Source organism: Oryx dammah, unplaced genomic scaffold, assembly GCF_014754425.2.
Source record: "Oryx dammah isolate SB20612 unplaced genomic scaffold, SCBI_Odam_1.1 HiC_scaffold_28, whole genome shotgun sequence".
In the NCBI taxonomy this organism is placed as follows: domain Eukaryota; kingdom Metazoa; phylum Chordata; class Mammalia; order Artiodactyla; family Bovidae; genus Oryx; species Oryx dammah.
In genome coordinates this window covers 90131344-90153975 of record NW_024070212.1, presented here as the reverse complement: position 1 = coordinate 90153975, position 22632 = coordinate 90131344, and the positions used below count along the sequence as shown (strand labels likewise).

Below are 22632 nucleotides of genomic sequence, written 5' to 3'. Positions count from 1 at the left end.
AGTGGGTTCCCATTTCCTTCTCCAGTGCATGAAAGTGAGAAGTGAAAGTGAAGTTGCTCAGTCATGTCCGACTCTTAGCGACCCCATGGACTGCAGCCTACCAGTCTCCTCCGTCCATTGGATTTTCCAGGCAAGAGGACTGGAGTGGGGTGCCATTGCCTTCTCCGCTAATGGCCCATTGCTGTCCTTCAAACCTGGAGGATACTGGCTGGGCTTCAGACTCTTAGGTTTTAGTTCTTTTACCTCAGAGATTTGTGGACATTGTTTTACAGTTGTCTAGCAGTCATGAGAGGAGCCATGAGACCAGCCTAATTTATTTCCCTTGGCACTTAATTGTCTTCGTTCTACCTGGAAACTTGTCAGATTCTTTCTTCTTGTTTGAAGTTCAGTAACTTCACCAAGACCTAGTCCAGTGTTGATTGCTCTATGTCAAACTTTCCTTGGAATACTGCGGTGGTCTGAACGTTTGTGTCCCCTCAGAATCCGTATGCCAAACCTTACAGCCCAGTGTGATAGGGTCAGGAGGTGGGGCCTCTGGGAGGTGATTAGGTTGTGAGAGGGGAGTCTTCATGAATGGGATTAGTGCCCTTATAATAAAAGAGGCTCCTGTGAGCTGGTTTGCCCTCTTCCACCATCTGAGGATACAAGAAGTCTGAAACCCTGGAAAGGGTTCCTTACGCAACCTTGCTGATACCCTAATCTCAGAGTTCCAGCCTCCAGAACTGTAGGCGATAAATTTCTGTCCACTGTGTGTGTGCTCAGTTGCTCAGTCGTGTCGCACTCTTTGCAGCCCCAGGAACTGCAGCCCGCCAGGCTGCAGGCAAGGGGACTGGAGTGGGTTGCCATTGCCTACTCCAGGGGGTCTTCCCGACCCAGGGGTTGAATCCACGTCTCCTGCAGTGGCAGGAGGATTCTTTCCCACCGAGCCAGCGGGCAAGCCTGTCTCTGTTGTCTCTGGGCCACCGCAGGCTATGGTATTTTCGTTACAGTAGCTTGAACAGACTAAGGTAAATACACAAACTTCTTTTGATCTTAAGATTTCTTCTTTTTAAATTTCAGGGACATCTTTTATTTCTTTGAACATCTTTCCTGTTACATTTTGTCCTATTATCTTAGGGACTACAATGATGGGTATGTTGGGTCCTCTCTTTCTTCCATAACTATTATCTTTTCCATAACTTTAAAAATCTTTGTTCTTTTCAATTCCTTGCTGTGATTTTTCTCCAGCTCTTTCCTCTGATCCCAATTCTCCTTAAGTTGGGTTTATTATTGTTCCAAATATGGCTTGGTTCTGACTCTCTCCACTGTCCTCTGGATTTCAGGAGCTGGAGGCCTGAACTTTGCATTCTGGTCAGGTTCTGCAGATGGGAAGCCGTGATGGAGATTAACGGTGAACAGAAGGGAGAAGTCATTTTCTCCACTTCTTGCTGTAGGAGTTGCGGGACACTGTGCATGGCAGTTGCTTTGGGATCCCCAACCATGGTGGCAGAGTGGCTTCTACTTAGGGGCAGTAATGCTGCTCCCACTGGTCAACAGTGAGTGTGGCCCACAGGCTCCTACTCTGGGCAACACTTCTATCTTCTGTTTGTTTTCCCAGCCATTTCAATACCTTTGTAACAGATTCCGTGCATTATTTCCCTATTTTCACTCTGTATCTAGACTGATTGCAGTTTTCCTAATTGAACACTGACGGCTACAATTACATAACATCGTCGTTCCTTTGCTTCTTATATGGCTTTCACCTTTGAATCAATTTTCTTTTTCTCTTCCATGTCTTTTCTTAGCTCTGCCAGACCATTTTCCATCTTCTTTGACTTCTTTTTTTCTTATCTCTTTTGCGTTCTTTTTTTATTTGAGAGGTAACTATGGGTCTCCATTCTCGATGTATTCCTTGTGTAAGTTCTCTTGCAACGAATGTCCTGTCACTGCCTTATTTTTCTGGCCTCTCCCCTCTGTTTGTCTCACAGTCTCTAGTCATAGATCCCTATAGCATAATGGTTCTCAGACTTAGACATGCGTCAAAAACACCTGGAGGGCTTGTCAAAATATGGATTCAAGGGTCACACCATCAGAGTTTCTGATTCCATAGATCTGGAGCTGGGCTAGGAAACTTGCATTTCTAACAAGTTTCAGAAAAGGATGAGGTTGCTGTTCCAGGGACCACCCTTTGATAACTACTGCTGTAATAAATGTTATTGGTGTTCTGCTGAGATTTCTCTTTCCAAATATATATGTCTATATGCCAGCTACTGTGATATTGGCAGCTAATGGCTCAGGTGTTGCTTCTCCTGAGAATTGCCCTAAGTGACAGAAGCTTCTTTACCCAGCAATGCCTGAGAGGTTGTGTTCCCCTGCGGGTGGCCCATGGCCATCGACTGAAGGATTTGAGAGCACAAAGGCCTGGTCCCTTGCCTCAAGGGTGGGAAGCATACCTCTCTGGTATGCACGCTCTAGAACTCCTTGTGGGCTCAGGCTGAGGCCAGACTTCAACCGAAACCGTCTTTGGTTAACTTTCTCCCATGATCTATCCCACTGCCTGAGAGTGCTCTCTTAGGAAATCACTCTCACGGGAATTCCTCTCTAAAGCTCTGTTTCTAGAGACCCAGACCTAAAGCAATCCACTTCTGGGACTTTTCAGATTACTCTTCTTTAATAGGGCTAGTTGTTGGTTGAAACATAGACTCAGAAGGAGGAGTAGGCTAGGGCAGCCTGGAACTTTGATTTACATTAGTTGTCTTGAATGCTCTCATTAAGTCTACTGTTTCCTTTGCAAAGGGACTCCTAGAAATCCCCTTCAGCCACACTCTGCTTTGGCTGCCTTCTCACCACCTGAACTTAATTGTGCAACCCCCTTCAGATGTTGAAGCGATAAGTCCCAATGAAACTGTATTTGGAGATAGAAACTATAAGGAACTTCTTGTTCAATCACTAAGTCTTGTCAGACTCTTTGTGACCCCATGGAATGCAGTACGCCGGGCTTCCTTGTCCTTCACTATCTCCCTGAGTTTGCTCAAACTCCTGTCATAGGCAGTCTGTGATCTCATCCTTTATCGCCCCCTTCTCCTCCTGCCCTCAATCTTCCTAGCATCAGGGTCTTCACATCAGGTGGCCAAAGTTTGGGGCTTCAGCATCAGTCCTTCATGAATGTTCAGGATTGATTTCCTTTAGGACTCACTAGTTTGATCTCCTTGCTATCCAACAGACTCTCAAGTCTTCTCCAGCACCACGATTCCAAAGCATCAGTTCTTCAGTGCTCAACCTTCTTTATGGTCCAGCTCTCACATCCATTTTTGACTACTGGAAACATCATAGCTTTGACTATTTGGATCTTTGTCAGCAAAGTGATGTCTCTGCTCTTTAATATGCTGTCTAGCTTCGTCATAGCTTTCCTTCCAAGGAGCAAGTGTCTTTTAATTTCATGGCTGCAGTCACCGTCTGCAGTGATTTTGGAGCCCAAGAAAATAAAATCTGCTGCTTTTCCCACTTTTTCACCATCTATTGATCATGAAGTGATGGGACCTGATGCCATGATCTTAGTTTTTTGGAAGTTGAGTTTTAAGCCAGCTTTTGCACTCTCCTCTTTCACCTTCATCAAGAGGCTCTTTAGCTCCTCTTTGCTTTCTGCCAGTACAGTGGCTGTTGTTGCTGTTCAGTTGTTCAGTCATGTCCAGCTCTTTGCAACCCCATGGACTGCAGTCAGGCTTCCGTGTCCCTCACCATCTCCCAGAGATTGCTCAAAGTCATGTCCATTGAGTCGGTGATTCCATCCAACCATCTCGTCCTCTGTCATCCCCTTCTCCTCCTGCCTTCTATCTTTCCCAGTCTCAGGGTCTTTTCTAGTGAATTGGCTGGTATCATCTGCATATCGGAGGTTGTTGATATTCCTTCCTTACTACCATTAAGACACTTTCTTAAACTGTACACATTCTTTCTTCACAGCAGCAAAGCAGACATGCTTTATCCCCTTGTGCTAACACACCACAGCGTGACTCAATAGCTTTTCAGGTGGTGCTTATATGGGTCATGATATGCATGCACAGTGTTATAAATGGGCTCAGCCGTTACATAACTATGTAAAGTCATTATTTACAAAACATGGGGCGAGAGGACATGGGGTGAGAGAGCCTGACCAGCACCATCTTGGCCAATTGCCCCTTCCCTACATTCCACTCCTTCAGGGTCTCTCGCCTTACAATCTACGTGCAGATCACCTTTGGAGATATTCCTATGGTGAGTAACACTGACCAGTGGAACTACATCCCACAACTGCAGTAAAGGCTACAACAAACAGTTACACACCCACATTCTGCAACAGCAGTAGATGCTACAACAGTTACATTCCCCAATACATAGAAAAACCCAACGCCAGGTACTGGACAGGTGACTTCCACACAAAGGGGCCAGGCACTCGTCACCCAGGGTACAACCTGGAACGCATGTTGCAATCCTTGCCCCCATGGGGCTAGAAAAGCCATCCAATGCATGTGAAGTGCCTTTATCTTCCATGGCTGAGTCAAGTCCACCATCTGTCCTTATGAAATCCTGATTGGAGCTGGCAGCAGGATATTACCTTTGGTTCTGTATCCAGGCTTTAACAAAATGTCTGTTGTTACTTGCAGCTGTTTAGGTACAGTGACAAGAAGCAGGACAGCCTCCACAGGGGCAACTCCATCCCTGAGAGGTTTCTCATGAAAGACCCGCAAAACCTCCCACAGGTGTTGGGCCTACTCCTTCAAAGAGATTTTTGCAGTGTTCACAGCCCACCCACATGATTCCAAATGCGTTATAAGCTCTGGTGCATACGGTTCTAAATCTGCAAGAGAATCAGAGATTAGTAGCACATCATAGGGCACAGACTTTACTGTATGCCTCCATACAGGGAGCCATCCAGTTTCCAAAAGTAAGGTCACAGCCTTTACAGTTCTGAAGGAACATCCTTGGGTGGCATATAATCTTCTAACTGAACTGCTTGTATCTCTTGCTGTGGGTGCTTTCCAAACTTGGCAAACTGCTGTTCTGGTCTCAGTTGCCTCCCATAGCTCTAGGAGCAGAGTGTTGGGCTGTTTATCAATTTTATTTCTGTCAACTCCCACTGCCAACAAATCAGCCCACATTTTCATCCACGTAACCCAGATGGGGCCTTTACCAGCCAGCCCCCCAAGCAGGGTCTTCACACTTCTAATTCCCTTTTTGTGCCACCGTCCCTCTACTTCTCCCAAGCTTGCCACCATTGAGGTAGCAGTTAGGGGACCAAAAGAGGTGGATGAGACAGTGTTCAAAATGGCGTCTCGCACGCCACCTGTAAAACACTTGTCATCTGGAGGCTCCTCCACTGCCAGGCCAGTGTAGGAGCTGAGAGGGCAGATGTCCGGCTGACTCCAAGCACTGGGACAGTTTCCCCATCATCATCCACCACCCTGAAGTCCAGGTCCTTGTATTTTCTGCACTTCACTTGCTGTCCTGAGTGTCGTTTCTGGCTGTCTGTAGACTTTTTGGACTACTCGGGGCTCTGCAGGGGTGGGTTCAGCAGGCCCTGATCCAGCTCTAAACTCTCCACTGTGGTTGCATTTTTCCCTCTTTCCTTTCTTCATTTTCTCCACCGGGGTTGGTCCTTGCTCCTAGCTCGTCTTCCTGGACTTTGTCCTGGCTGCAGAATCAGTGCCGCTCCTCTTCTCTTTGGCCTCCTTGATGTCCGAGGCCTCCCGGGGCTTCCGTGCCTTGTTGGCCCCATCCTTCTGCTGCACGACAGGCCTTGCTAAAAAGCAGGAACCCACAGTCTCATAACGTTTCTTAGTCTCATAACTTCATCATTACTGTCCCTTATTACCTCTGTCAGAAACACGGGGTTCTTCAGGGCCACGCACTTCTTGCTTTATGTCCATATACATTGCTCTAGCTCTTCCAAGTGTCTCTGCACATCATGGACCTGCCTGGCATCATGTAGGCCACTATTCATATTCACCTTCAGGGCAGTCAGGAATACCCACACTATGGTGCCAGCAGCAGTCCGTGCTGCCTTGTCCGGCAAATGGGAATTCACCGCTTATAATGCCTTTTCAGTGCTATCCAGTGACCTGTCCACCACCAGTCTTCCACCGGGGCCCATGCCGAGAGGACCCCGGCCCCCGGGTACCACGTGCTATGTGGTGGCCACTGGCTTCCTTCCACTGGAGCCTCAGGTTGCCCTACATGCTGGGAACCCTGCCAACTCTGCCAATTGTCTCACTGATCACTGAACCCAGGCTAGGCAAGGCACAAGCTAGGGAGCAGATAAGAAGAACCTGGAAGAAGATGCGAGGAGCTATAGGAACTGCAGACATGCTTCATTTGCAGCAAGGCAGACATGCTTTATTCTCTTGTGGCTAACGCACTGCAATGCAACTCAACAGCTTTACAGGTGGCGCTTATATGCATGTGTACAGTGATATAAATGATCTCAGCTGTTACATAACCATGTAAAGTCATTATTTACAAAAGGTGGGGAGAGAGCAAGAGGACATGGGGTGAGAGAGCCTGAACACTGCCATCTTGGCCAATTGCCCCTTTCCTACAATGGGGTTCAGCAGTGAAAAACAAAAAAGATAAAGCCACATATTGGTCTATCTACTGCTTGAGACTTAAGAGAGTGGTTTTCTCAGTGAAAATGAGTTTTTGAAGCCTAGGAAAATAAAGGTTAAAGGAGGCAGTTTTCAAATACCATGAAGTGTATTACAAGCACTACACTGAGAATTCATTCTCTGCATTCACAGGAGAGAAACAGAGAAAAAAGACTGAAAGATCATTTAGTAGGCCTTTGCCAAAGAGATCATTCAAATAACTTCTAGAAATCCCTTCCAGTGATCTGTAAGCTTTAACACTGTTCTTTAAATGAAGACTTATTGACATTCCAGTTTAGGAAGTTTGGGAAAAAGAAGATCCTCAGTGTTTCATTTTATTGAACATGAACACAATTGCTCTAGGTCACCTCCCTTTTCAAAAACCTTAAATGGTTCCAGGACTATCGGGACAATATCTGAAAGCATTAAGGGCTCTCTGTGATCTGGCTGTAATGTACCATTTCAGGCTTCTTTGCCCCAGTCAGATATATATATTCATCACTCCCTAAATACACCTTCATGTCTCTGATGGCACCAACAACACGACTGAAGTACTTTTTCTACCTCCCTCCATTTATCTAAAAGTAACCTTTCCAAGAGTAAATTTATGCAGCAAATCTTGGTAAGCAAATTATCAGAAAATATCAAAAACCTTAAAACTCTTCTTTAAGAAGAAGATGTATTCATTTATTTTTTTGCTGTAGTGGATTTTTGTTGCTACGCATGAGCTTCCTCTAGTTGTGACAGGCAGGGGCTACTCTCGCTGCAGTGGGTGGTCTTCTCGTTGCAGTGGCTTCTCTTGTTACGGAGCACAGGCTCTAGGCGAAAGGGGCTTCAGCAGTTGTGGGGAGTGGGCTTAGTTGCTCTTCAGCATGTGGGATCTTCCTGGACCAGGGATTGAACTGGCATCCCTTGCATTGCAAGGTGGTTTCTTCACCGCTGAACCACCAGTGCATGCATGCATTCTTAGTTGTTCAGTTCATGTCCGACTCTTTGCAACATTATGGACGGTAGCCCGCAGGCTCTTCTGTCCAGGAGATTCTCCAGGCAAGAATACTGGAGTGAGTTACCACTCCCTTCTCCAGGGGATCTTCCCGACCCAGGGATCGAACCCAGGTCTCCTGCATTGCAGGTGGATACTTTACCACTGAGCCACCAGGGAAGCCCCTTAGAACTATTCTTAACTTTGACTAGTTCCCTTCTGGGAATCTCTTCTAAAAAAAAAAATCATCTGAGGGGTAGACAAAGATTTTTGCACAAAGATATCCTCCGTGGCATTATTTATTTTTGTCTATTATGAAGAATTCCAAGCATACATTAGAGAGACTAGTACAACGAAGCCCTGTATATCCATAACCCAGATCCACCAATTTACTGCTCTATTTGCTTCATCTAAACTTTTCTCCTATAAAAAAATGCTCAATTATTTTAAAGCAAAGCCCAGATACCATGTAATAAACCTACATACTTGTATCTGAATCTACTAAATATATCTGAAAAATATGGGCCTTCTCTTACATAATCTTAAAGCCAGGATCACACCTAATCCATGCAAAAGCAAATGAATACTACCCAATCCATAAGCATATTTTCCAAATTATCTTTAAAATGTCTTTTTTTTTTTTCAATTAGTTTGCGCGTGCTGCTGCTGCTACTGCTGCTAAGTCGCTTCAGTCGTGTCCGACTCTGTGCGACCCCATAGACGGCAGCCCACTAGGCTCCTCTCTCTGGGATTCTCCAGGCAAGAGTACTCGAGTGGGCTGCCATTTCCTTCTCCAATGCATGAAAGTGAAAAGTGAAATTAGTGTCCAAATAAGATTTACACAAGGCATGTATTTTGGGGGCCTCTTATATCTCTTTGAATCTAGAGTGGACCCCCTTCCTTAATTAACATTTTTTGCATCACTGACTTGTTGAAGAAACCAGGTCACTTGTCCTCTAGGATGAGCTATATTCTACATTTGTCTGTATGTTAGTCAGGATAGGCCAGGTTATGCTGGGGTAAAAAGCAACTCCAAAATATCACTGATTTGTGAACTCCCTACAGTCCAGTAGGTTAGGACTCTGGCCTTCCACTGAAGGGTGCCCAGGTTTGGTCCCTGGTCAGGGAACTAAAATTCTGCAAGTGGTGTGATGCAACAACCCCCACCCTACTCCCAAACTAAATGAAGCTTTATCTCTCCTTCTATATGTCTACCTCGGATTGACTGAGAGCTCTACTACCTGTTATCAGCAGTCTCACTCCCAGACCCAGAATGAAGTAGTTACTGTGTAGAAAAACACCACTGCTGGTCATTGTGGGACAGAGAAAAGAGCTTTGAAAGGTCTATACCCCCCTGGTACCTGTGAATGCAATCTGACTTGGAAACAATCACAGCAGATGTAATTAGTTAAGATAATACTGGAGTAAGGGTCTTTAGTTCAATATGATGTTGTCCTTCTAAGAAGAGAAGACACACAAAAATGTACGCATTGCGGGAAGATGATACAAAGAAACACAGAAAGAATGCCATATGATGATAGAGGCAGAAGCTGGAGCTATGGTGCCACAAGCCAAGGAATGCCAAGGACTGCCAGCAACACCAGAAATTAAGAGTATAATCTCCCTCAAAAACTCCAATAGAAACGAACCCTGCCAATACCCTTATTTCTGACTTCAAGTCTCCAGAACAGTGAGAGAATAAATTTTTATTGTTTTAAACCACCAAGTTTGTGGTACTTTATTACAGAAGCCATAGGAAACTAATATAGACTGCACAGATAAAATACTATATTCCAATGCCATTTTTTTTCTGTGAGTCAATCAATTGCAATACATGTAGGTTCGTGCCTTTCTGTTTATTTTCAACATTTTAGAATTGCTTTGTCATTTTAACTTTTGGCTATATTATTTACATTTTTAATTTCAAGTTGTATAAAAAGATATATTCAGAAATGTCCTATCTTGTTTCTTACCTCCTCACAATGTAAAAAAAACAAATCAAATAATATCAATAATGGTTGCCTCGGGGAAATAAGATTATGTTTCCTAACTCTACTCTGAAGTCTTCAAATCAAGAGAAAATAAAATTAAAAGAAAAAAATAAAATGATTTGTCCTACAGGGCCCAACTCAAATTCCATGACCTCAAGGAAATATTCCCATAAATATTTTCTCTTTTTTGAACTTGTATGTTGTTTAGTGTCCATATTTTTCATTTGGTGGGCTGCAGTCCATGGGGTTGCTGAGAGTTGGACACGACTCAGTGACTTCACTTTCACTTTTCACTTTCATGCATTGGAGAAGGAAATGGCAACCCACTCCAGTATTCTTGCCTGGAGAATCCCAGGGATGGGGGAGCCCAGTGGGCTTCCATCTATGGGGTCGCACAGAGTCAGACACGAGTGAAGCGACTTAGCAGCAGCAGCCCTTTGCATCAATCAATAAATTTAAAAATTAATGCACTGATATCTGAAGCGTACCATGTTATGTACAGTTATTTTCATGTATAGTTATATACTTGGTTAAGCTGTATACTGAAACGAAAGCTTTTTTTTTTTTTACAAAAGCTTTCTTATGACCTACATTTGGTCATCACGGCTGTATGATGAACCAAATTCCTACAAAATGCTGAAGGGAAAAATAAAACTGAAACAGACTGATACAAATTCCTTTAATAATGACAACTTCATGTTTAAATAAATATACTGTTAAAAAACAGTGCATGGGTATATTATAATTACTAAGAAAGATTTGAGACTGCCATTCCCTCTGCAGAAACGCTATGCACAGATGCAAAGTGATCAAAGGCTGATCTAATAATGAATCTCAAGTAAGTGACGTGGCCATCACATGCCTGTAGGGAAAAAACAAATACAGATGATGTAGCAACTCTAGTTAACTGCTCAACAAGCAGTTAGCAGATGAAAGGGTTTGATACAAGAATGATTATAAGTATATAATGATTTATAAGATATACTGTTCAGAGGAGAAGCCAGCCACATATAACAATATGGCTGTTCTGATATGTAACAGCCAAACATCAGCGTTGGTTTGAGGAAGAATGCAGGTGGAGCTAAAAACTGCACTGTACAATTCTGATAAATTTTTTAAGTATTTTTCATGATAAAAGATTTCATTTGTTGGATGATGCCTCAGAATACACTACCCTAAAACATTATTATACTTTTACATTTATATATTTTCTCTGAAAAGCAATTTGGCAATATATGTAAGAAGCTATAAATGTGTCTATGGGCTTCCCTCATGGCTCAGTTGGTAAAGGATCTCCTTGCAGTGCAGGAGACCTGGGTTCAATTCCTGGGTTGGGAAGATCCCCTGGAGAAGGAAATGGCAATCCGCTCCAGCATTCTTGACTGGAGAATGCCATGGACAGAGGAGCCTGGCAGGCTACAGTTCATGGGGTCGTAAGAGTTGGACTCAACTTAGAGACTAAACTACTACTACTACTATAAATATGTCTATACCCATGGACCCAGTATTTCCATTTCTTGAAATTTAATTTTAAAGAAAATAACTGAAAAAGTGAACACCACAATAGCACAAACAGGCAGAAGATGTCGCTTGTAGTAGTAGTTATAATGACAGAGGGAAGAAAAAAGGAAATCAGCTAACCTCTATCTGAATACATTTAATTTTTAAATCATAATTATGAAGCATTTGATATAACATTAAATTTTTTAAAAACACAAAGTTTTTCATGCAACTATGCAATCCATTTGGTTGACAATGAGAAGAAATACGTCTGGCAAAGGCTACTGTGTCAGGGCGCTGAAACTATGGGCGACAGACTGCCTTCCAGTCTCCCTTCATTGCCGTTGTTTAGTCGCTCAATCATGTCCAGCTCTCTTTTGACCCCACGGACTGTAGCCCGCCAGGCTGCTCTGTCCATGGGACTCCCCAGGCAAGGGTACTGCAGTGGGCTGCCATTTCCTGCTCCAGGGCATCTCCCTGGCCCAGGGATCGAGCCTGCCTTTCCTCCACTGCAGGTGCATTCTTGACCACTGAGCCCCCGGGGAAGGCTCCATTCCCCCTCACTCTTCTCCAAAAGCTCTATGATGCTGCCACCCTCCCTGACACACAATGACTCCTGAAACAAAATCCTTAGCAGGGGCTTACTAACCATAACCAATGAAACAATATGGAGAAAAATAGGAAGATAAAATTCCATCTAATTAATCATTTTTCTGTTCCCTCCTGGCCTCCTCGGGCTTCCCAGCTGGTGCTAGTGGTAAAGAACCCGAGTGCCATGCAAGCAGACCTAAGAGACATGGGTTCGATCCCTGGGTCGGGAAGATCCCCTGTTGGAGGGCACGGCAGCCCACTAAAGAATCCCCACGGACCTCGGAGCCTGGCAGGGTCTACAGTCCACAGGGTTGCACAGAGCTGCACGCAACAAGTGACTTAAGACGCACGCACGGCCTCCCCAGTCACTGGGCACAACTGGGTGGTAGAGAAGATAATTAATAGGATTCAAACACTACAGAATCTTTTGAAACACTGATCTCATAGCAGCTGCCAGTAAATGGTGAAGAATGAAACTTAATGGACAAGGTACCTCTTTAACCCTTATTTAGAGAAATCTTAATAAGCACTACTACCTTAAAAGCATTCTCAGTTGTTTCACTGTCTGTGTTTGTCTAAAACCAGGGCCTGACAAGCTGGGGACAGAGGAACTCGTGATGAGGCAGCAGCTTCCCCGTCAGTGGCCATTCATTTCACTTGACAAGCAAAGCCCAGCGGAATGCTGTCAGAAAATGCTGGTTCCCTTTTCACCTCATCTCTCTTTGGCTTATTTGTTGCTGATCCTATGCTCCAGTTCCCTTATCTGAATCTCCCTGTCCCTTCATGCTTAAATTAACTCCAATTTTGGCATCTCGACCTGTTTTGATTCCTATTCCATAAGAACTACAGAATCAAATGAAAGGAAAGGAAACAAATACTTCAAAATAAATGAACAAACAAAATAAAACAATAACAAGTGAATTCTGTTTTATCTTGGCTGTCATCCTGTCTATGACAGAAAAGAGCCTAACTTATGAAAGCTATATTTAGATCATAACATTTCTAAGAATAACTGCCTCTATTGGTTGGTTAGACACAGAACCTACAATATTATGAGGGTATTTAGTAATTTTATGACTATGGAGATAGGTTTAAAATTTCAATACATTGTGCTGGCTAAAGATAATGTATATATCTTCAAAGTATATTTACTTACCAAAATTTCTTCATTTTGAAGCTGCCCCTCTGTATGTACTAGATCTAAAACACAAATTTAACAGAATTGAGGTAGGGCTCAAACTGCATCAGGATATATTGAAATTTATTTTCAGCAAAACGTGATATCTGATAAAATTGTAGTTAGACCAGATATACCAGTGTTTTGGTATGTAAAATCCAATATAAAAATAGAGATATTTGATAAAAAAGATATAAAAGCTAAACTATATATGAGCTATAAAATATCTCAGTGAGTATAAATAAAAGTAAATATAAATTATAGTAAAGGAATATCAAGTGAAGAATTAATAAAATATGAAAGTCCTTTTTAAGGATCAAGTTACTAACAGTAATTGCAGGCCTGAAAGGCTGTCTCACCATTCTCATGGGTACTGATTAGAGCTGTTTCTCACAATGAAGTTTCACTATGATGCTGAGTTATGCCACCCATGAATTGATCTTTTCTGGTACCCAGCTTCAGAAAACCTTTACTAGTATTAGTGTGATTTTAGGACAGATTAACTTATTTGGTCATGAGTTAATCATATCAAACATTCTTTTGGAAAGATGAAATATTTCATTGATATAACAATAGTCACATTATTGTTATGTGGCAGCCTGGATGGGAGGGCAGTTTGGGGGAGAAGGGATGCACGTGTATGTATAGCTGAGTCCCTTCCCTGTTCACTTGAAACTAACACAACGTTGTTAACCAGCTATACCCCAATAAAAAATAAAAAGTTCTAAAAAAGAAATTCACAACTTAAAAAAATAATATTGACATTATTTAGAAATTAATTTTACTTATATCAAAATGTGAAAAGTGAAAGTTGCTCAGTTGTGTCCAACTCTTTGCGACTCCATGGACTATACAGTCCATGGAATTCTCCAGGCCAGAATACTGGAGTGGGTAGCCTTTCCCTTCTCCAGGGGATCTTCCCAACCCAGGGATTGAACCCAGGTCTCCTGCATTGCAGGTGACTTCTTTACCAGCTGAGCCACCAGGAGGCCCAAGAATACTGGAGTGGGTAGCCCATCCCTTCTCCAGAGGATCTTCCTAACCCAGGAATTGAACCAGGGACTCCTGCATTGCAGGTGGATTCTTAACCAGCTGAGCTACCAGGGAAGCTCCAACATCAAAACATTGTACCTAATTTTAAAAGGCAGACAGTACAATAGGGAAGTCTCTGGGAAGTAAGATTATGGATGACTTTCTTTCTGTTTCCTAACCTTTCTCTGAGGTAATACAAAATAGTAATCCCCTGCTTGACCCCTTTTCCTCCAATCCTGCTCCCCAGAGGTAAATGTTTTCAACTATTTCAGTTATTTTTTCTGGAATTATAATATGTTTCATGATCCTGTTCTTGATTTATCTATTTTTTACTGACTTTATATTATAGTAGGTGAAAATTTATGTCTCTTGGACCAGTATTCTCTTCTTCCTCTTCCTACAAATTTTCCTGCCATTCTCTCAATTTTGAAGTCAATACTTGATGGCTACACCATTGTCTATATCTTATTTACTACTGAAATAAGTAATAAATTATGACACATTTTCTTATACAACTCCTCCTCCACTAGAAATTAGTAAATTCTTCTTTCATTTGCTTAGTTTTTTTTAATTATGAAAAATTGAAAAATCTCAAACATACATAAAAAAGACAGGATATCACTCTTATATACCCATTGTCTTGAATTTACAATTATTAGCATTTCACCATACTTGATTTATCTAATTTTTTTTGCTAAGGTATTTTAAAGAAAGTCTGAGACATCATGATATTTCACCTTTAAATATTTGATTATCCATCTCTAAAGAGGAATATTTTCTTGTATAACTACAATGCCACTATCATATGACAATTTAAAAATGCTTTAATATCATATACCTAGTATATATTCAAAAGTCCCTATGCGTGCCTGCTCTCTCAGTTTTTTCCGATACTTCATAAGCCCACGGACTGTAGCCTGCCAGGCTCCTCTGTCCATGGAATTTTCCAAGTAAGAATACTGGAGTGGGTTGCTATTTCCTACCCCATCAAAGGTCCCCATTGTCCTCCTAAATGTCTTTTTATGGTTGGTTTATTCAAATCAGAATTAAGCCTCTTTTAATCTTGAACTTCTTTGTCTCCCACACACACATTTTCCCCCCACACCATTGACTTATTGAAGAGACCAAGTCAGTTGTATCATAAAATGTCCCACATTTTCTCATATTGCCTCCTTGTGATTTCATTTGTTTTCTACCCTCTTTTCCTACAGATGGAGTTAGAACTAAAGGCCTGATTATACTTAGGTCTTTAACATATGTCTGGTGATTTGGGACTATTTTTTGTTACTTATGAATAGATCACTGGAAAATAGTACATGGGCCAGACTCACTGACTACCATGATTTCCATAGGGTGACCAGGAATGAACTAACCTTTCTCTGTATCCACAGATCTTCTGGGACCATTCAGTTTCTCCAAAGATGAATCCCCCAATCTCCTGGCTGGGGCTGTCTTTCTGGTTGCTGGGCAGACCATAGGAAGGAGGCTACACTTCCCACTATTCATCATATAGGTTTCCACTTCAATCCCGTTTTCCACTCCATGTCTCACTCATTCTCTTTATTATGACTGGTCTCCCTGAGTCCTGAGCTTCAACAGTCAAAGTTCCTAGTCACTCTTGGGGGTAGTTTGTGGGAGGAAGGTACCTAAAGTCTGTTACACTTTGTAAATAGATGTTCCACCAATCACTTTTCTTGTCCATGCTTCATTCAAACTTTCCATGGTACCTTTGCCTTCAAGTTTCTGGGATTCTATTGGATAAACTTCCTTGTCAGGTACTTAGGTTATAATCTACTCAATTCTGCTACAGAAGTTACTATTCCTCCAACTGCTTCCTTCCTTCCATAATATATATTGACCTCTCACATCTGTTTTGACTTCCTGGTTCCCTGTTTGTTTTTATTTTTTGCCCCTGTAGGTTTATGTCTCATTTTTCTTCTTTATTATTATTTTCATGGTATTTTGGGAAGGAATAGATAGACACATGAAGGCAACATGCTGTCTTTTATGAGAGGCTACCAATTCTGTCAATAATATTTAAATAATACCATTAATCAGGAACAAAGGAAAGATTAAAAACTAATATTTATTGCTTGTCTTCCATATGCCAGACACTGTGTCACAAAAACTTTAAATGGTGATATCATCTCTATTTTTCAGATAAAGATTCTGAAACTCAAAAATTAAGTAACATGTTAACAATTAGATAACCAGAAAGTGAAGAAGCATCTTAGTATTCAAATTTGTGTTTTTCTAGGTTTATCTAAATGTCATAACAATCATTCAGGCCATCTTTTTTCACCAAAATGAAGTACAATTGGAAATATAGAGTAAAACACAATTCTCTACCCCCTCATGATCAAAATAATGCTGGTAAACCAAGCACATACCTCTTTCAATCCATTGCTCAAAATCAACTGGCTCATTAGAAGTACTCTTTTCAATCCTCAAGGTCCTCACTGACATTGTAAATAAACAAAAATAAAGCGTTAATTATCAACTTGATTCTATGTTGCTGTCCCTTGATTTCTTTTTCCCTCTGTCTAAGACTGGCAGGCCATTAGTGGGAATGCACAAAGTGCTGGGATCGGGAAAATCACTCCGTTTTTCCATAAATCCTTATGGTAAAGTACAGTCTGGGTAACTTACAAGTGTTTGCAAGCATATAACACAAAGCTAACAGAGCCTTTTTGAGTTTGGTACCATCTGGTTTGTTTTTTTTTTGTTTGTTTTGGTACACTGGTAAATAATAATATTAGTGGTCTTGATCAAAAAACTTTAGGCAGAAACTACTATAAGTCAGACGTATTCATTCATTCTTGACTTCAACCTTAGAAGAAAGGTATTATTAACCTGCTTTACTGGTGAGAAAACAGGCTTAAAGAAATCAGACAATGTACAGAAGTCAAGCAAAATGTTCAATAATACAGAGCTAGTAAGTACCAGAACTAGAATTCAAAGTTTAGGTCCAACTCCAGAGCCTTCACAATTAATGAGAGAAGAGAGAATGCAGTCATCTTCCTTCTGCATTGGTTTTCTTTTCTCCTTTACCCCTAAAGCAGTTCCCTTGACTCCAAATCCATTCTTCTCTGCTCTGCACCCTGAGGGAGGACCCCTGGGGACTGAACCTCCTGGATTTACTTTCCCACTGCCTACGGGAGGGACTGGGAGGAAACAAGGGCAGCAGGGAACTGAGATCAGGTTGTGTTTTCTTCATTCCCTTCCTGCTTCAGTGTCCTGTCTTTGGCAGTGGTTATGCTCCTCCCTGGTTACAGCTCCTATTGGGCAGGCCCTTTTGTACACGCTCCAGTTCTCCTTGGGCTCCAACAAATACTATTTCCTTCCTTTGGCCCAGGGAGGTAATGGCTTACTGCTATAGCCAGTTTCTGGGTGTCTCACCATCCCTAGCTTGTTCCCTTAACCCAGGCCATAATTCTGTAAGTGGTCCCATCAATAATGTTTCTTCATTTGAGCCACCTGGGATGTATCCTGTTTCCTACCATGATTTTGCTTGATATACTCTGTCCTTAAAAAAACATAAGACAGGATTAGGATGATGTTGTAGTGGAAGATATTCTTCCTAAATCCCTCAGAAAATGGCCACATTAATAAATGAATCAAAGTTACCAAATGCAAATAATCAGGTTTGTCAGATTTTCAGAAAGAATTTGACAGAGAACCCCGAGCCAAAAAAATCTGGAGTAAAGATGTGAAGAAACCTAGCGTTCTGGCAAGTTGGCTTCTTAAATTCATCACAGGGTCTTTTGCCAAAGGCTTTCACGTAGTAAATTGCATGGAAATTATTATGTGCTTTGGAAGGGTTTCAAATTCGCAGTTTCAGAGAAGCTAACTGTGCTCAAGACAGTTAACCCATACTCTCCACCCATCAACCCCAGCAATAAAACTTGATTCCATGCTGTAAAAAAAAAAAAAAAACATCAGTGCTTTGCCAGAAGTTTACATATGTGCATTCTGCCTATGGAAAAACTGAAAGATGAAAATTAATGAAATGAAATGAAAATATCATGCTTACCAAAGTAACTCTGGATTACAAGCTTTTCAATCCTCACATGTTTGTGAAAACATATAATGAACTCTTGGGGAAACATTCCTGTGGTGGTCCAAAAAGTTTCTGGATTTCTATTGTTAATTTTAAAGAAAAAGAGAAAAGAACAGCTAAATGTTTAGCAATGCTTAATCACAAATCCTAGTGAATACTAAAAAAAATAAACCACCATTGGATTCTTACAATCCCTTCCTGTTTATTCTGCCTCTAATCTCTCCCCAACTTTAACAATTCTTTACAACCACCAGATATATTCTTTAAAACATGGAATTGATGTCACTCTTGTCTAAAATCTTACAGTGATCCCTTATTGCCTATAAATCTAAACTCCTTAGTATGGCATTTAATGATCCTATATAATCTGGTCCATTCATTAAGTAAACTGTCCCCCATCATGATATCATCTCTCATTACTGTAGTCACATTGGACCGATTAAAATTCTGCAAACACGTCATGCAGACTCATGCCTCTGTGGAAGCCTTTCTTCCCTTGCAAAAGTTTATTCACTTTTTGGTCACATCTCTCCAAGCCCACCAAATCACAATCACTTTCTCCCTCCTTTGCACTCACCTCATAGACAGCATGCAGTTTCTATTAGCACTTTTTTCATGTATTTGTATTTATTACTCTAGCTATGCCTTCTCTTCCCTTTACATCCCCAGCAACTATCACAATGGCTGACCAACAGTAGATACACAATAGATGCTTGTTGAAAAAATATTAAAACATGCACTCAAGTGTTATATAAAAAATTATACACACATACACACACACTTATAGTATTGACTACATAAATAATCATTTCTTTAATTATATAAGGTTTTTTCTTTTTGGAAGTAAAATTTACCTACAGTGAAATTTCTCTTAAATGTACAATTCAATGAGTTTGATAAATGCATATGCTTATGTAACCAATACATCAAGGTAACTAATAGCCTAATCAAGATAAAGAACATTTCCATTACGCTAGACGTATCCTTTCTCTTTCTCTCCAGACAATCCCTACCTCCCTTAGGCAACCACTGCTCTGAGTCTTATCACCATAGTCTATGCTATAATTTGTTTATGCATTTTTGTTTGATTTTAAAAAATATATTTATTTACTTATTTTTGGCTGCACTGAGTCTCTGTTGCTATGCAGGGGCTTTCTCTAGTTGCACTGTATGGGTTTCTCATTGCAGTGGCTTTTCTTGTTGCAGATCATGGGCTCTAGGGTGTGTGGCCCTCAGTAGTTGCTGCATGTGGGCTCAGCAGTTGTGGCTTGAAGGCTCCAGAATGCAGGCTCAGTTGTTGTGGTGCATGGGCTTAGTTGCCCCATGGCATATGGGTTCTTCCTGGACCAGGGATTAAACCAGTGTCCCCCGCATTGTAAGGTGGATTCTTAACCACTGGACCACCAGGAAAGTCGCTTTCTTGATATTTTTGTTGAATATTTGAATTATTTTCAGTTTTTTACCATTATGAATAAAACTTCTATAAACATTCTTGTACAGAGGTTTTTGTGGAAATGTTTTCGTTTCTCTTGGATAATTACTAGGAGTGGAATTGCTGAGTCATACTGGACATGGAACAACAGACTGGTTTCAAATACGAAAAGGAGTATGTCAAGGCTGTATATTGTCACCCTGCTTATTTAACTTCTATGCAGAGTACATCATGAGAAACGCTGGGCTGGAAGAAGCACAAAATGGAATCAAGATTGCCAGGAGAAATATCAATAACCTCACGTATGCAGATGACACCACCCTTATGGCAGAAAGTGAAGAGGAACTAAAAAGCCTCTTGATGAAAGTGAAAGAAGACAGTGAAAAAGTTGGCTTAAAGCTCAACATTCAAAATACTAAGATCATGGCATCCAGTCCCATCACTTCATGTGAAATAGATGGGGAAACAGTGGAAACAGTGTCAGACTTTATTATTTTGGGCTCCAAAATCACTGCAGATGGTGACTGCTGCCATGAAATTAAAAGATGCTTACTCCTTGGAAGGAAAGTTATGACCAACCTAGATACATATTCAAAAGCAGAGGCATTACTTTGCCGACTAAGGTCCTTCTAGTCAAGGCTATGGTTTTTCCAGTAGTCATGTATGGATGTGAGAGTTGGACTGTGAAGAAAGCTGAGCACCGAAGAATTGATGCTTTTGAACTGTGATGTTGGAGAAGACTCTTGAGAGTCCCTCGGACTGCAAGGAGATCCAACCAGTCCATCCTAAAGGAGATCAGTCCTGGGTGTTCATTGGAAGGATTGATGCTGAAGCTGAAACTCCAGTACTTTGGCCACCTCCTGCAAAGAGTTGACTCATTGGAAAAGACTCTGATGCTGGGAGGGATTGGGGGCAGGAGGAGAAGGGGACGACAGAGGATGAGATGGCTGGATGCCATCACCGACTCGATGGACATGAGTTTGTGTTGACTCCGGGAGGTGGTGATGGACAGGGAGGCCTGGCGTGCTGTGATTCATGGCATTGCAAAGAGTCGGACACGACTGAGCGGCTGAACTGAACTGATATTTAATTTTATAAGAAAATGTCAGACTTCCAAAGTGGTTGTGCCATTTTACATTCCTAACAAAAATGTAAGGGAATTCTAGTTGTTCCACATTCTTGCCAACATTCTGTTGTCAGGCTTCTTAGCTATTCTAGTGGATGTGAAATGGTGTCTGACTATGGTATTAATTTGCATTTTCCTGATGACAAATGATGCTAAGCCCGTTTTCATCTGCTTTCTGGTCATTCGTACAGTTTCTTTTGTGAAGTGTCTACTAAGTATTTTCTCATTTTTTAAAAAAGTTCTTTCCACTTTAGAGGGTGGGACAAATGGACAGAGTACAGAGCTAGACAATAGAAAAGGCTGAGCACCAAAGAGTTGATGCCTTTGAACTGTAGTGCTGGAGAAGACTCTTTTGAGAGCCTCCTGGACAGCAAGGAGATCAATCCAGTCAATCCTAAAGGAAATCAATCCTGAATATTCATTGGAGGATTGATGCTGAAGCTTGAAGCTTCAATACTTTGGTCACCTGATGCCAAGAACTGACTCATTGGAAAAGACCCTGATGCTGGGAAAGACAGAGGGCAGGAGGAGAAGAGGATGACAGATAATGAGATGGTTGGATGGCATCACCTACTCAATGGACATAAGTATGAGCAGACTCCAGGTAATGGTGAAAGACAGGGAAGCCTGGTGTGCTGTAGTCCATGCGGGTGCAAAGAGTCGGATATGACTGAGCGACTGAACAAGAAGAAGAAGCATGGAAAGATAAACACTATGATATGTAAAATAGATAGCCAGTGGAAATTTACTGTATGACTCAAGGAGCTCAAACTGGTGACAACCTAGAGGGTTGGGATGGGGTGGGAGGTGGGAGAAAGATTCAGCGAGGAGGGGAAATATGTACAACTATGGCTGATTCATGTTGATATACAGCAGAAATCAACACAATATTGTAAAGCAATTATCCTTCAATTAAAAATAAATAAACTTAAATGTTCTTTCCACTTTTACTACATATTTGTAGGAGTCCTTTGTCAGACATATGTATTGTGAGCATTTTCTCCTAGGCTTCAGTTTGCCTTTTCATTTTCTTATTTGCATTTTTCAATGAGTAGTAGTCTTACTTTTGGTGAAGTACAGTTTCATTACCCTTTTATGCTTATAATTTTTGTGTCTTCATTAAGAAATCTTTGCCTACCTCACTGTCACAAAAGTACTTTCTTATGTTTTCTGTTATAAGCTTAAATATTTTAGCTTTGAATATAGTTCTATGATCCATATAGAATTAATTTTTGTGTTTAGTATGAGGTAGGGGTTGAGGTTTATTTTTATCCACATGTTTATCCAGTTGTTGGCCAGCACCACATATTAAAAGACTCTTTTTCCTATTAAATCACCTTAGTGTCTTATTCTAAAATGAAAGGACTAGTTATAGGTGTATGTATTTCTGCCCCTCCAGGTTATTCCACTGATCTATTTCTGCATCCTTAGCCTTTTGTTGAAAATTAATTGACTTTACATGCATGGATCTATTCTGGGCCCGCTAGTCTGTTGCTCTGATCTATATAGATCTATCTTTACTAAAATGCCATGCTGTTTTGATTACTGTGTATTTACCTTGAAATCAGATAATTTCAGGGCTGCAACTTTCTTCTTTTACAAGATGTGACAAGATTATTTTTTCAAGATTAGTTTGTATTTCCATATACATTACTACAAGAACAACAGTCGTTTTAGGGAGAAACTGCCATTGAAACAATATTGAGTTTTCCAGTCATGAATGTAGTATATCTTTTAATTTATTTAGTACTTGAATTTCTCTCAGCAATGTTTTATAGTTTTGAGTGTAAAGGTCTTGAGTGTCTTATTAAATTTATTCCTATTTCATGTCTATTTAACTGCTAATATAAATGGAATTTTAAAAAATTTCACTGTCTAAATGTTTCCTGCTAGTATATAGCAATACAATTGATTTTTGTGTATTGACTTTGCTAAATCCACTTTCAGCTCTAGCAGATATTTGTAGATTCCTTAGGGTTATGTAGAGTCATACAATATGTGAACAAAGACAATTTTTTTTTTCAAGTACTCAACAGCTCCTGTTTTATAAACACACACAAACACATACCCCTGGAGAAACTGAAACTCAAATAAATATTATGAATAGTTAAAAAGGCTACTTTGTTACAAGATACATATGAAGAG

At 41.0% G+C, this 22632-nt stretch overlaps 1 protein-coding gene across 5 annotated transcripts in view; it reads right to left on the bottom strand.

The window, feature by feature from the left end:
- Positions 1 to 10234: 10234 nt before the first annotated feature.
- The window catches only part of HSPB11 (heat shock protein family B (small) member 11), a 35675-nt gene continuing 23277 nt past the window's right edge, over positions 10235 to 22632 (bottom strand). For all 5 annotated transcript variants that reach the window (XM_040231096.1, XM_040231101.1, XM_040231098.1 and 2 more), the window contains exons 4-7: positions 17903 to 18009; positions 16260 to 16328; positions 12817 to 12860; positions 10235 to 10431 (exon numbers count right to left, since the gene is read on the bottom strand). In XM_040231096.1, coding sequence (XP_040087030.1) covers positions 10318 to 10431; positions 12817 to 12860; positions 16260 to 16328; positions 17903 to 18009 — 334 coding nt within the window. In that variant the 3' untranslated portion in view covers positions 10235 to 10317. The remainder of the gene's footprint in view (positions 10432 to 12816; positions 12861 to 16259; positions 16329 to 17902; positions 18010 to 22632) is intronic.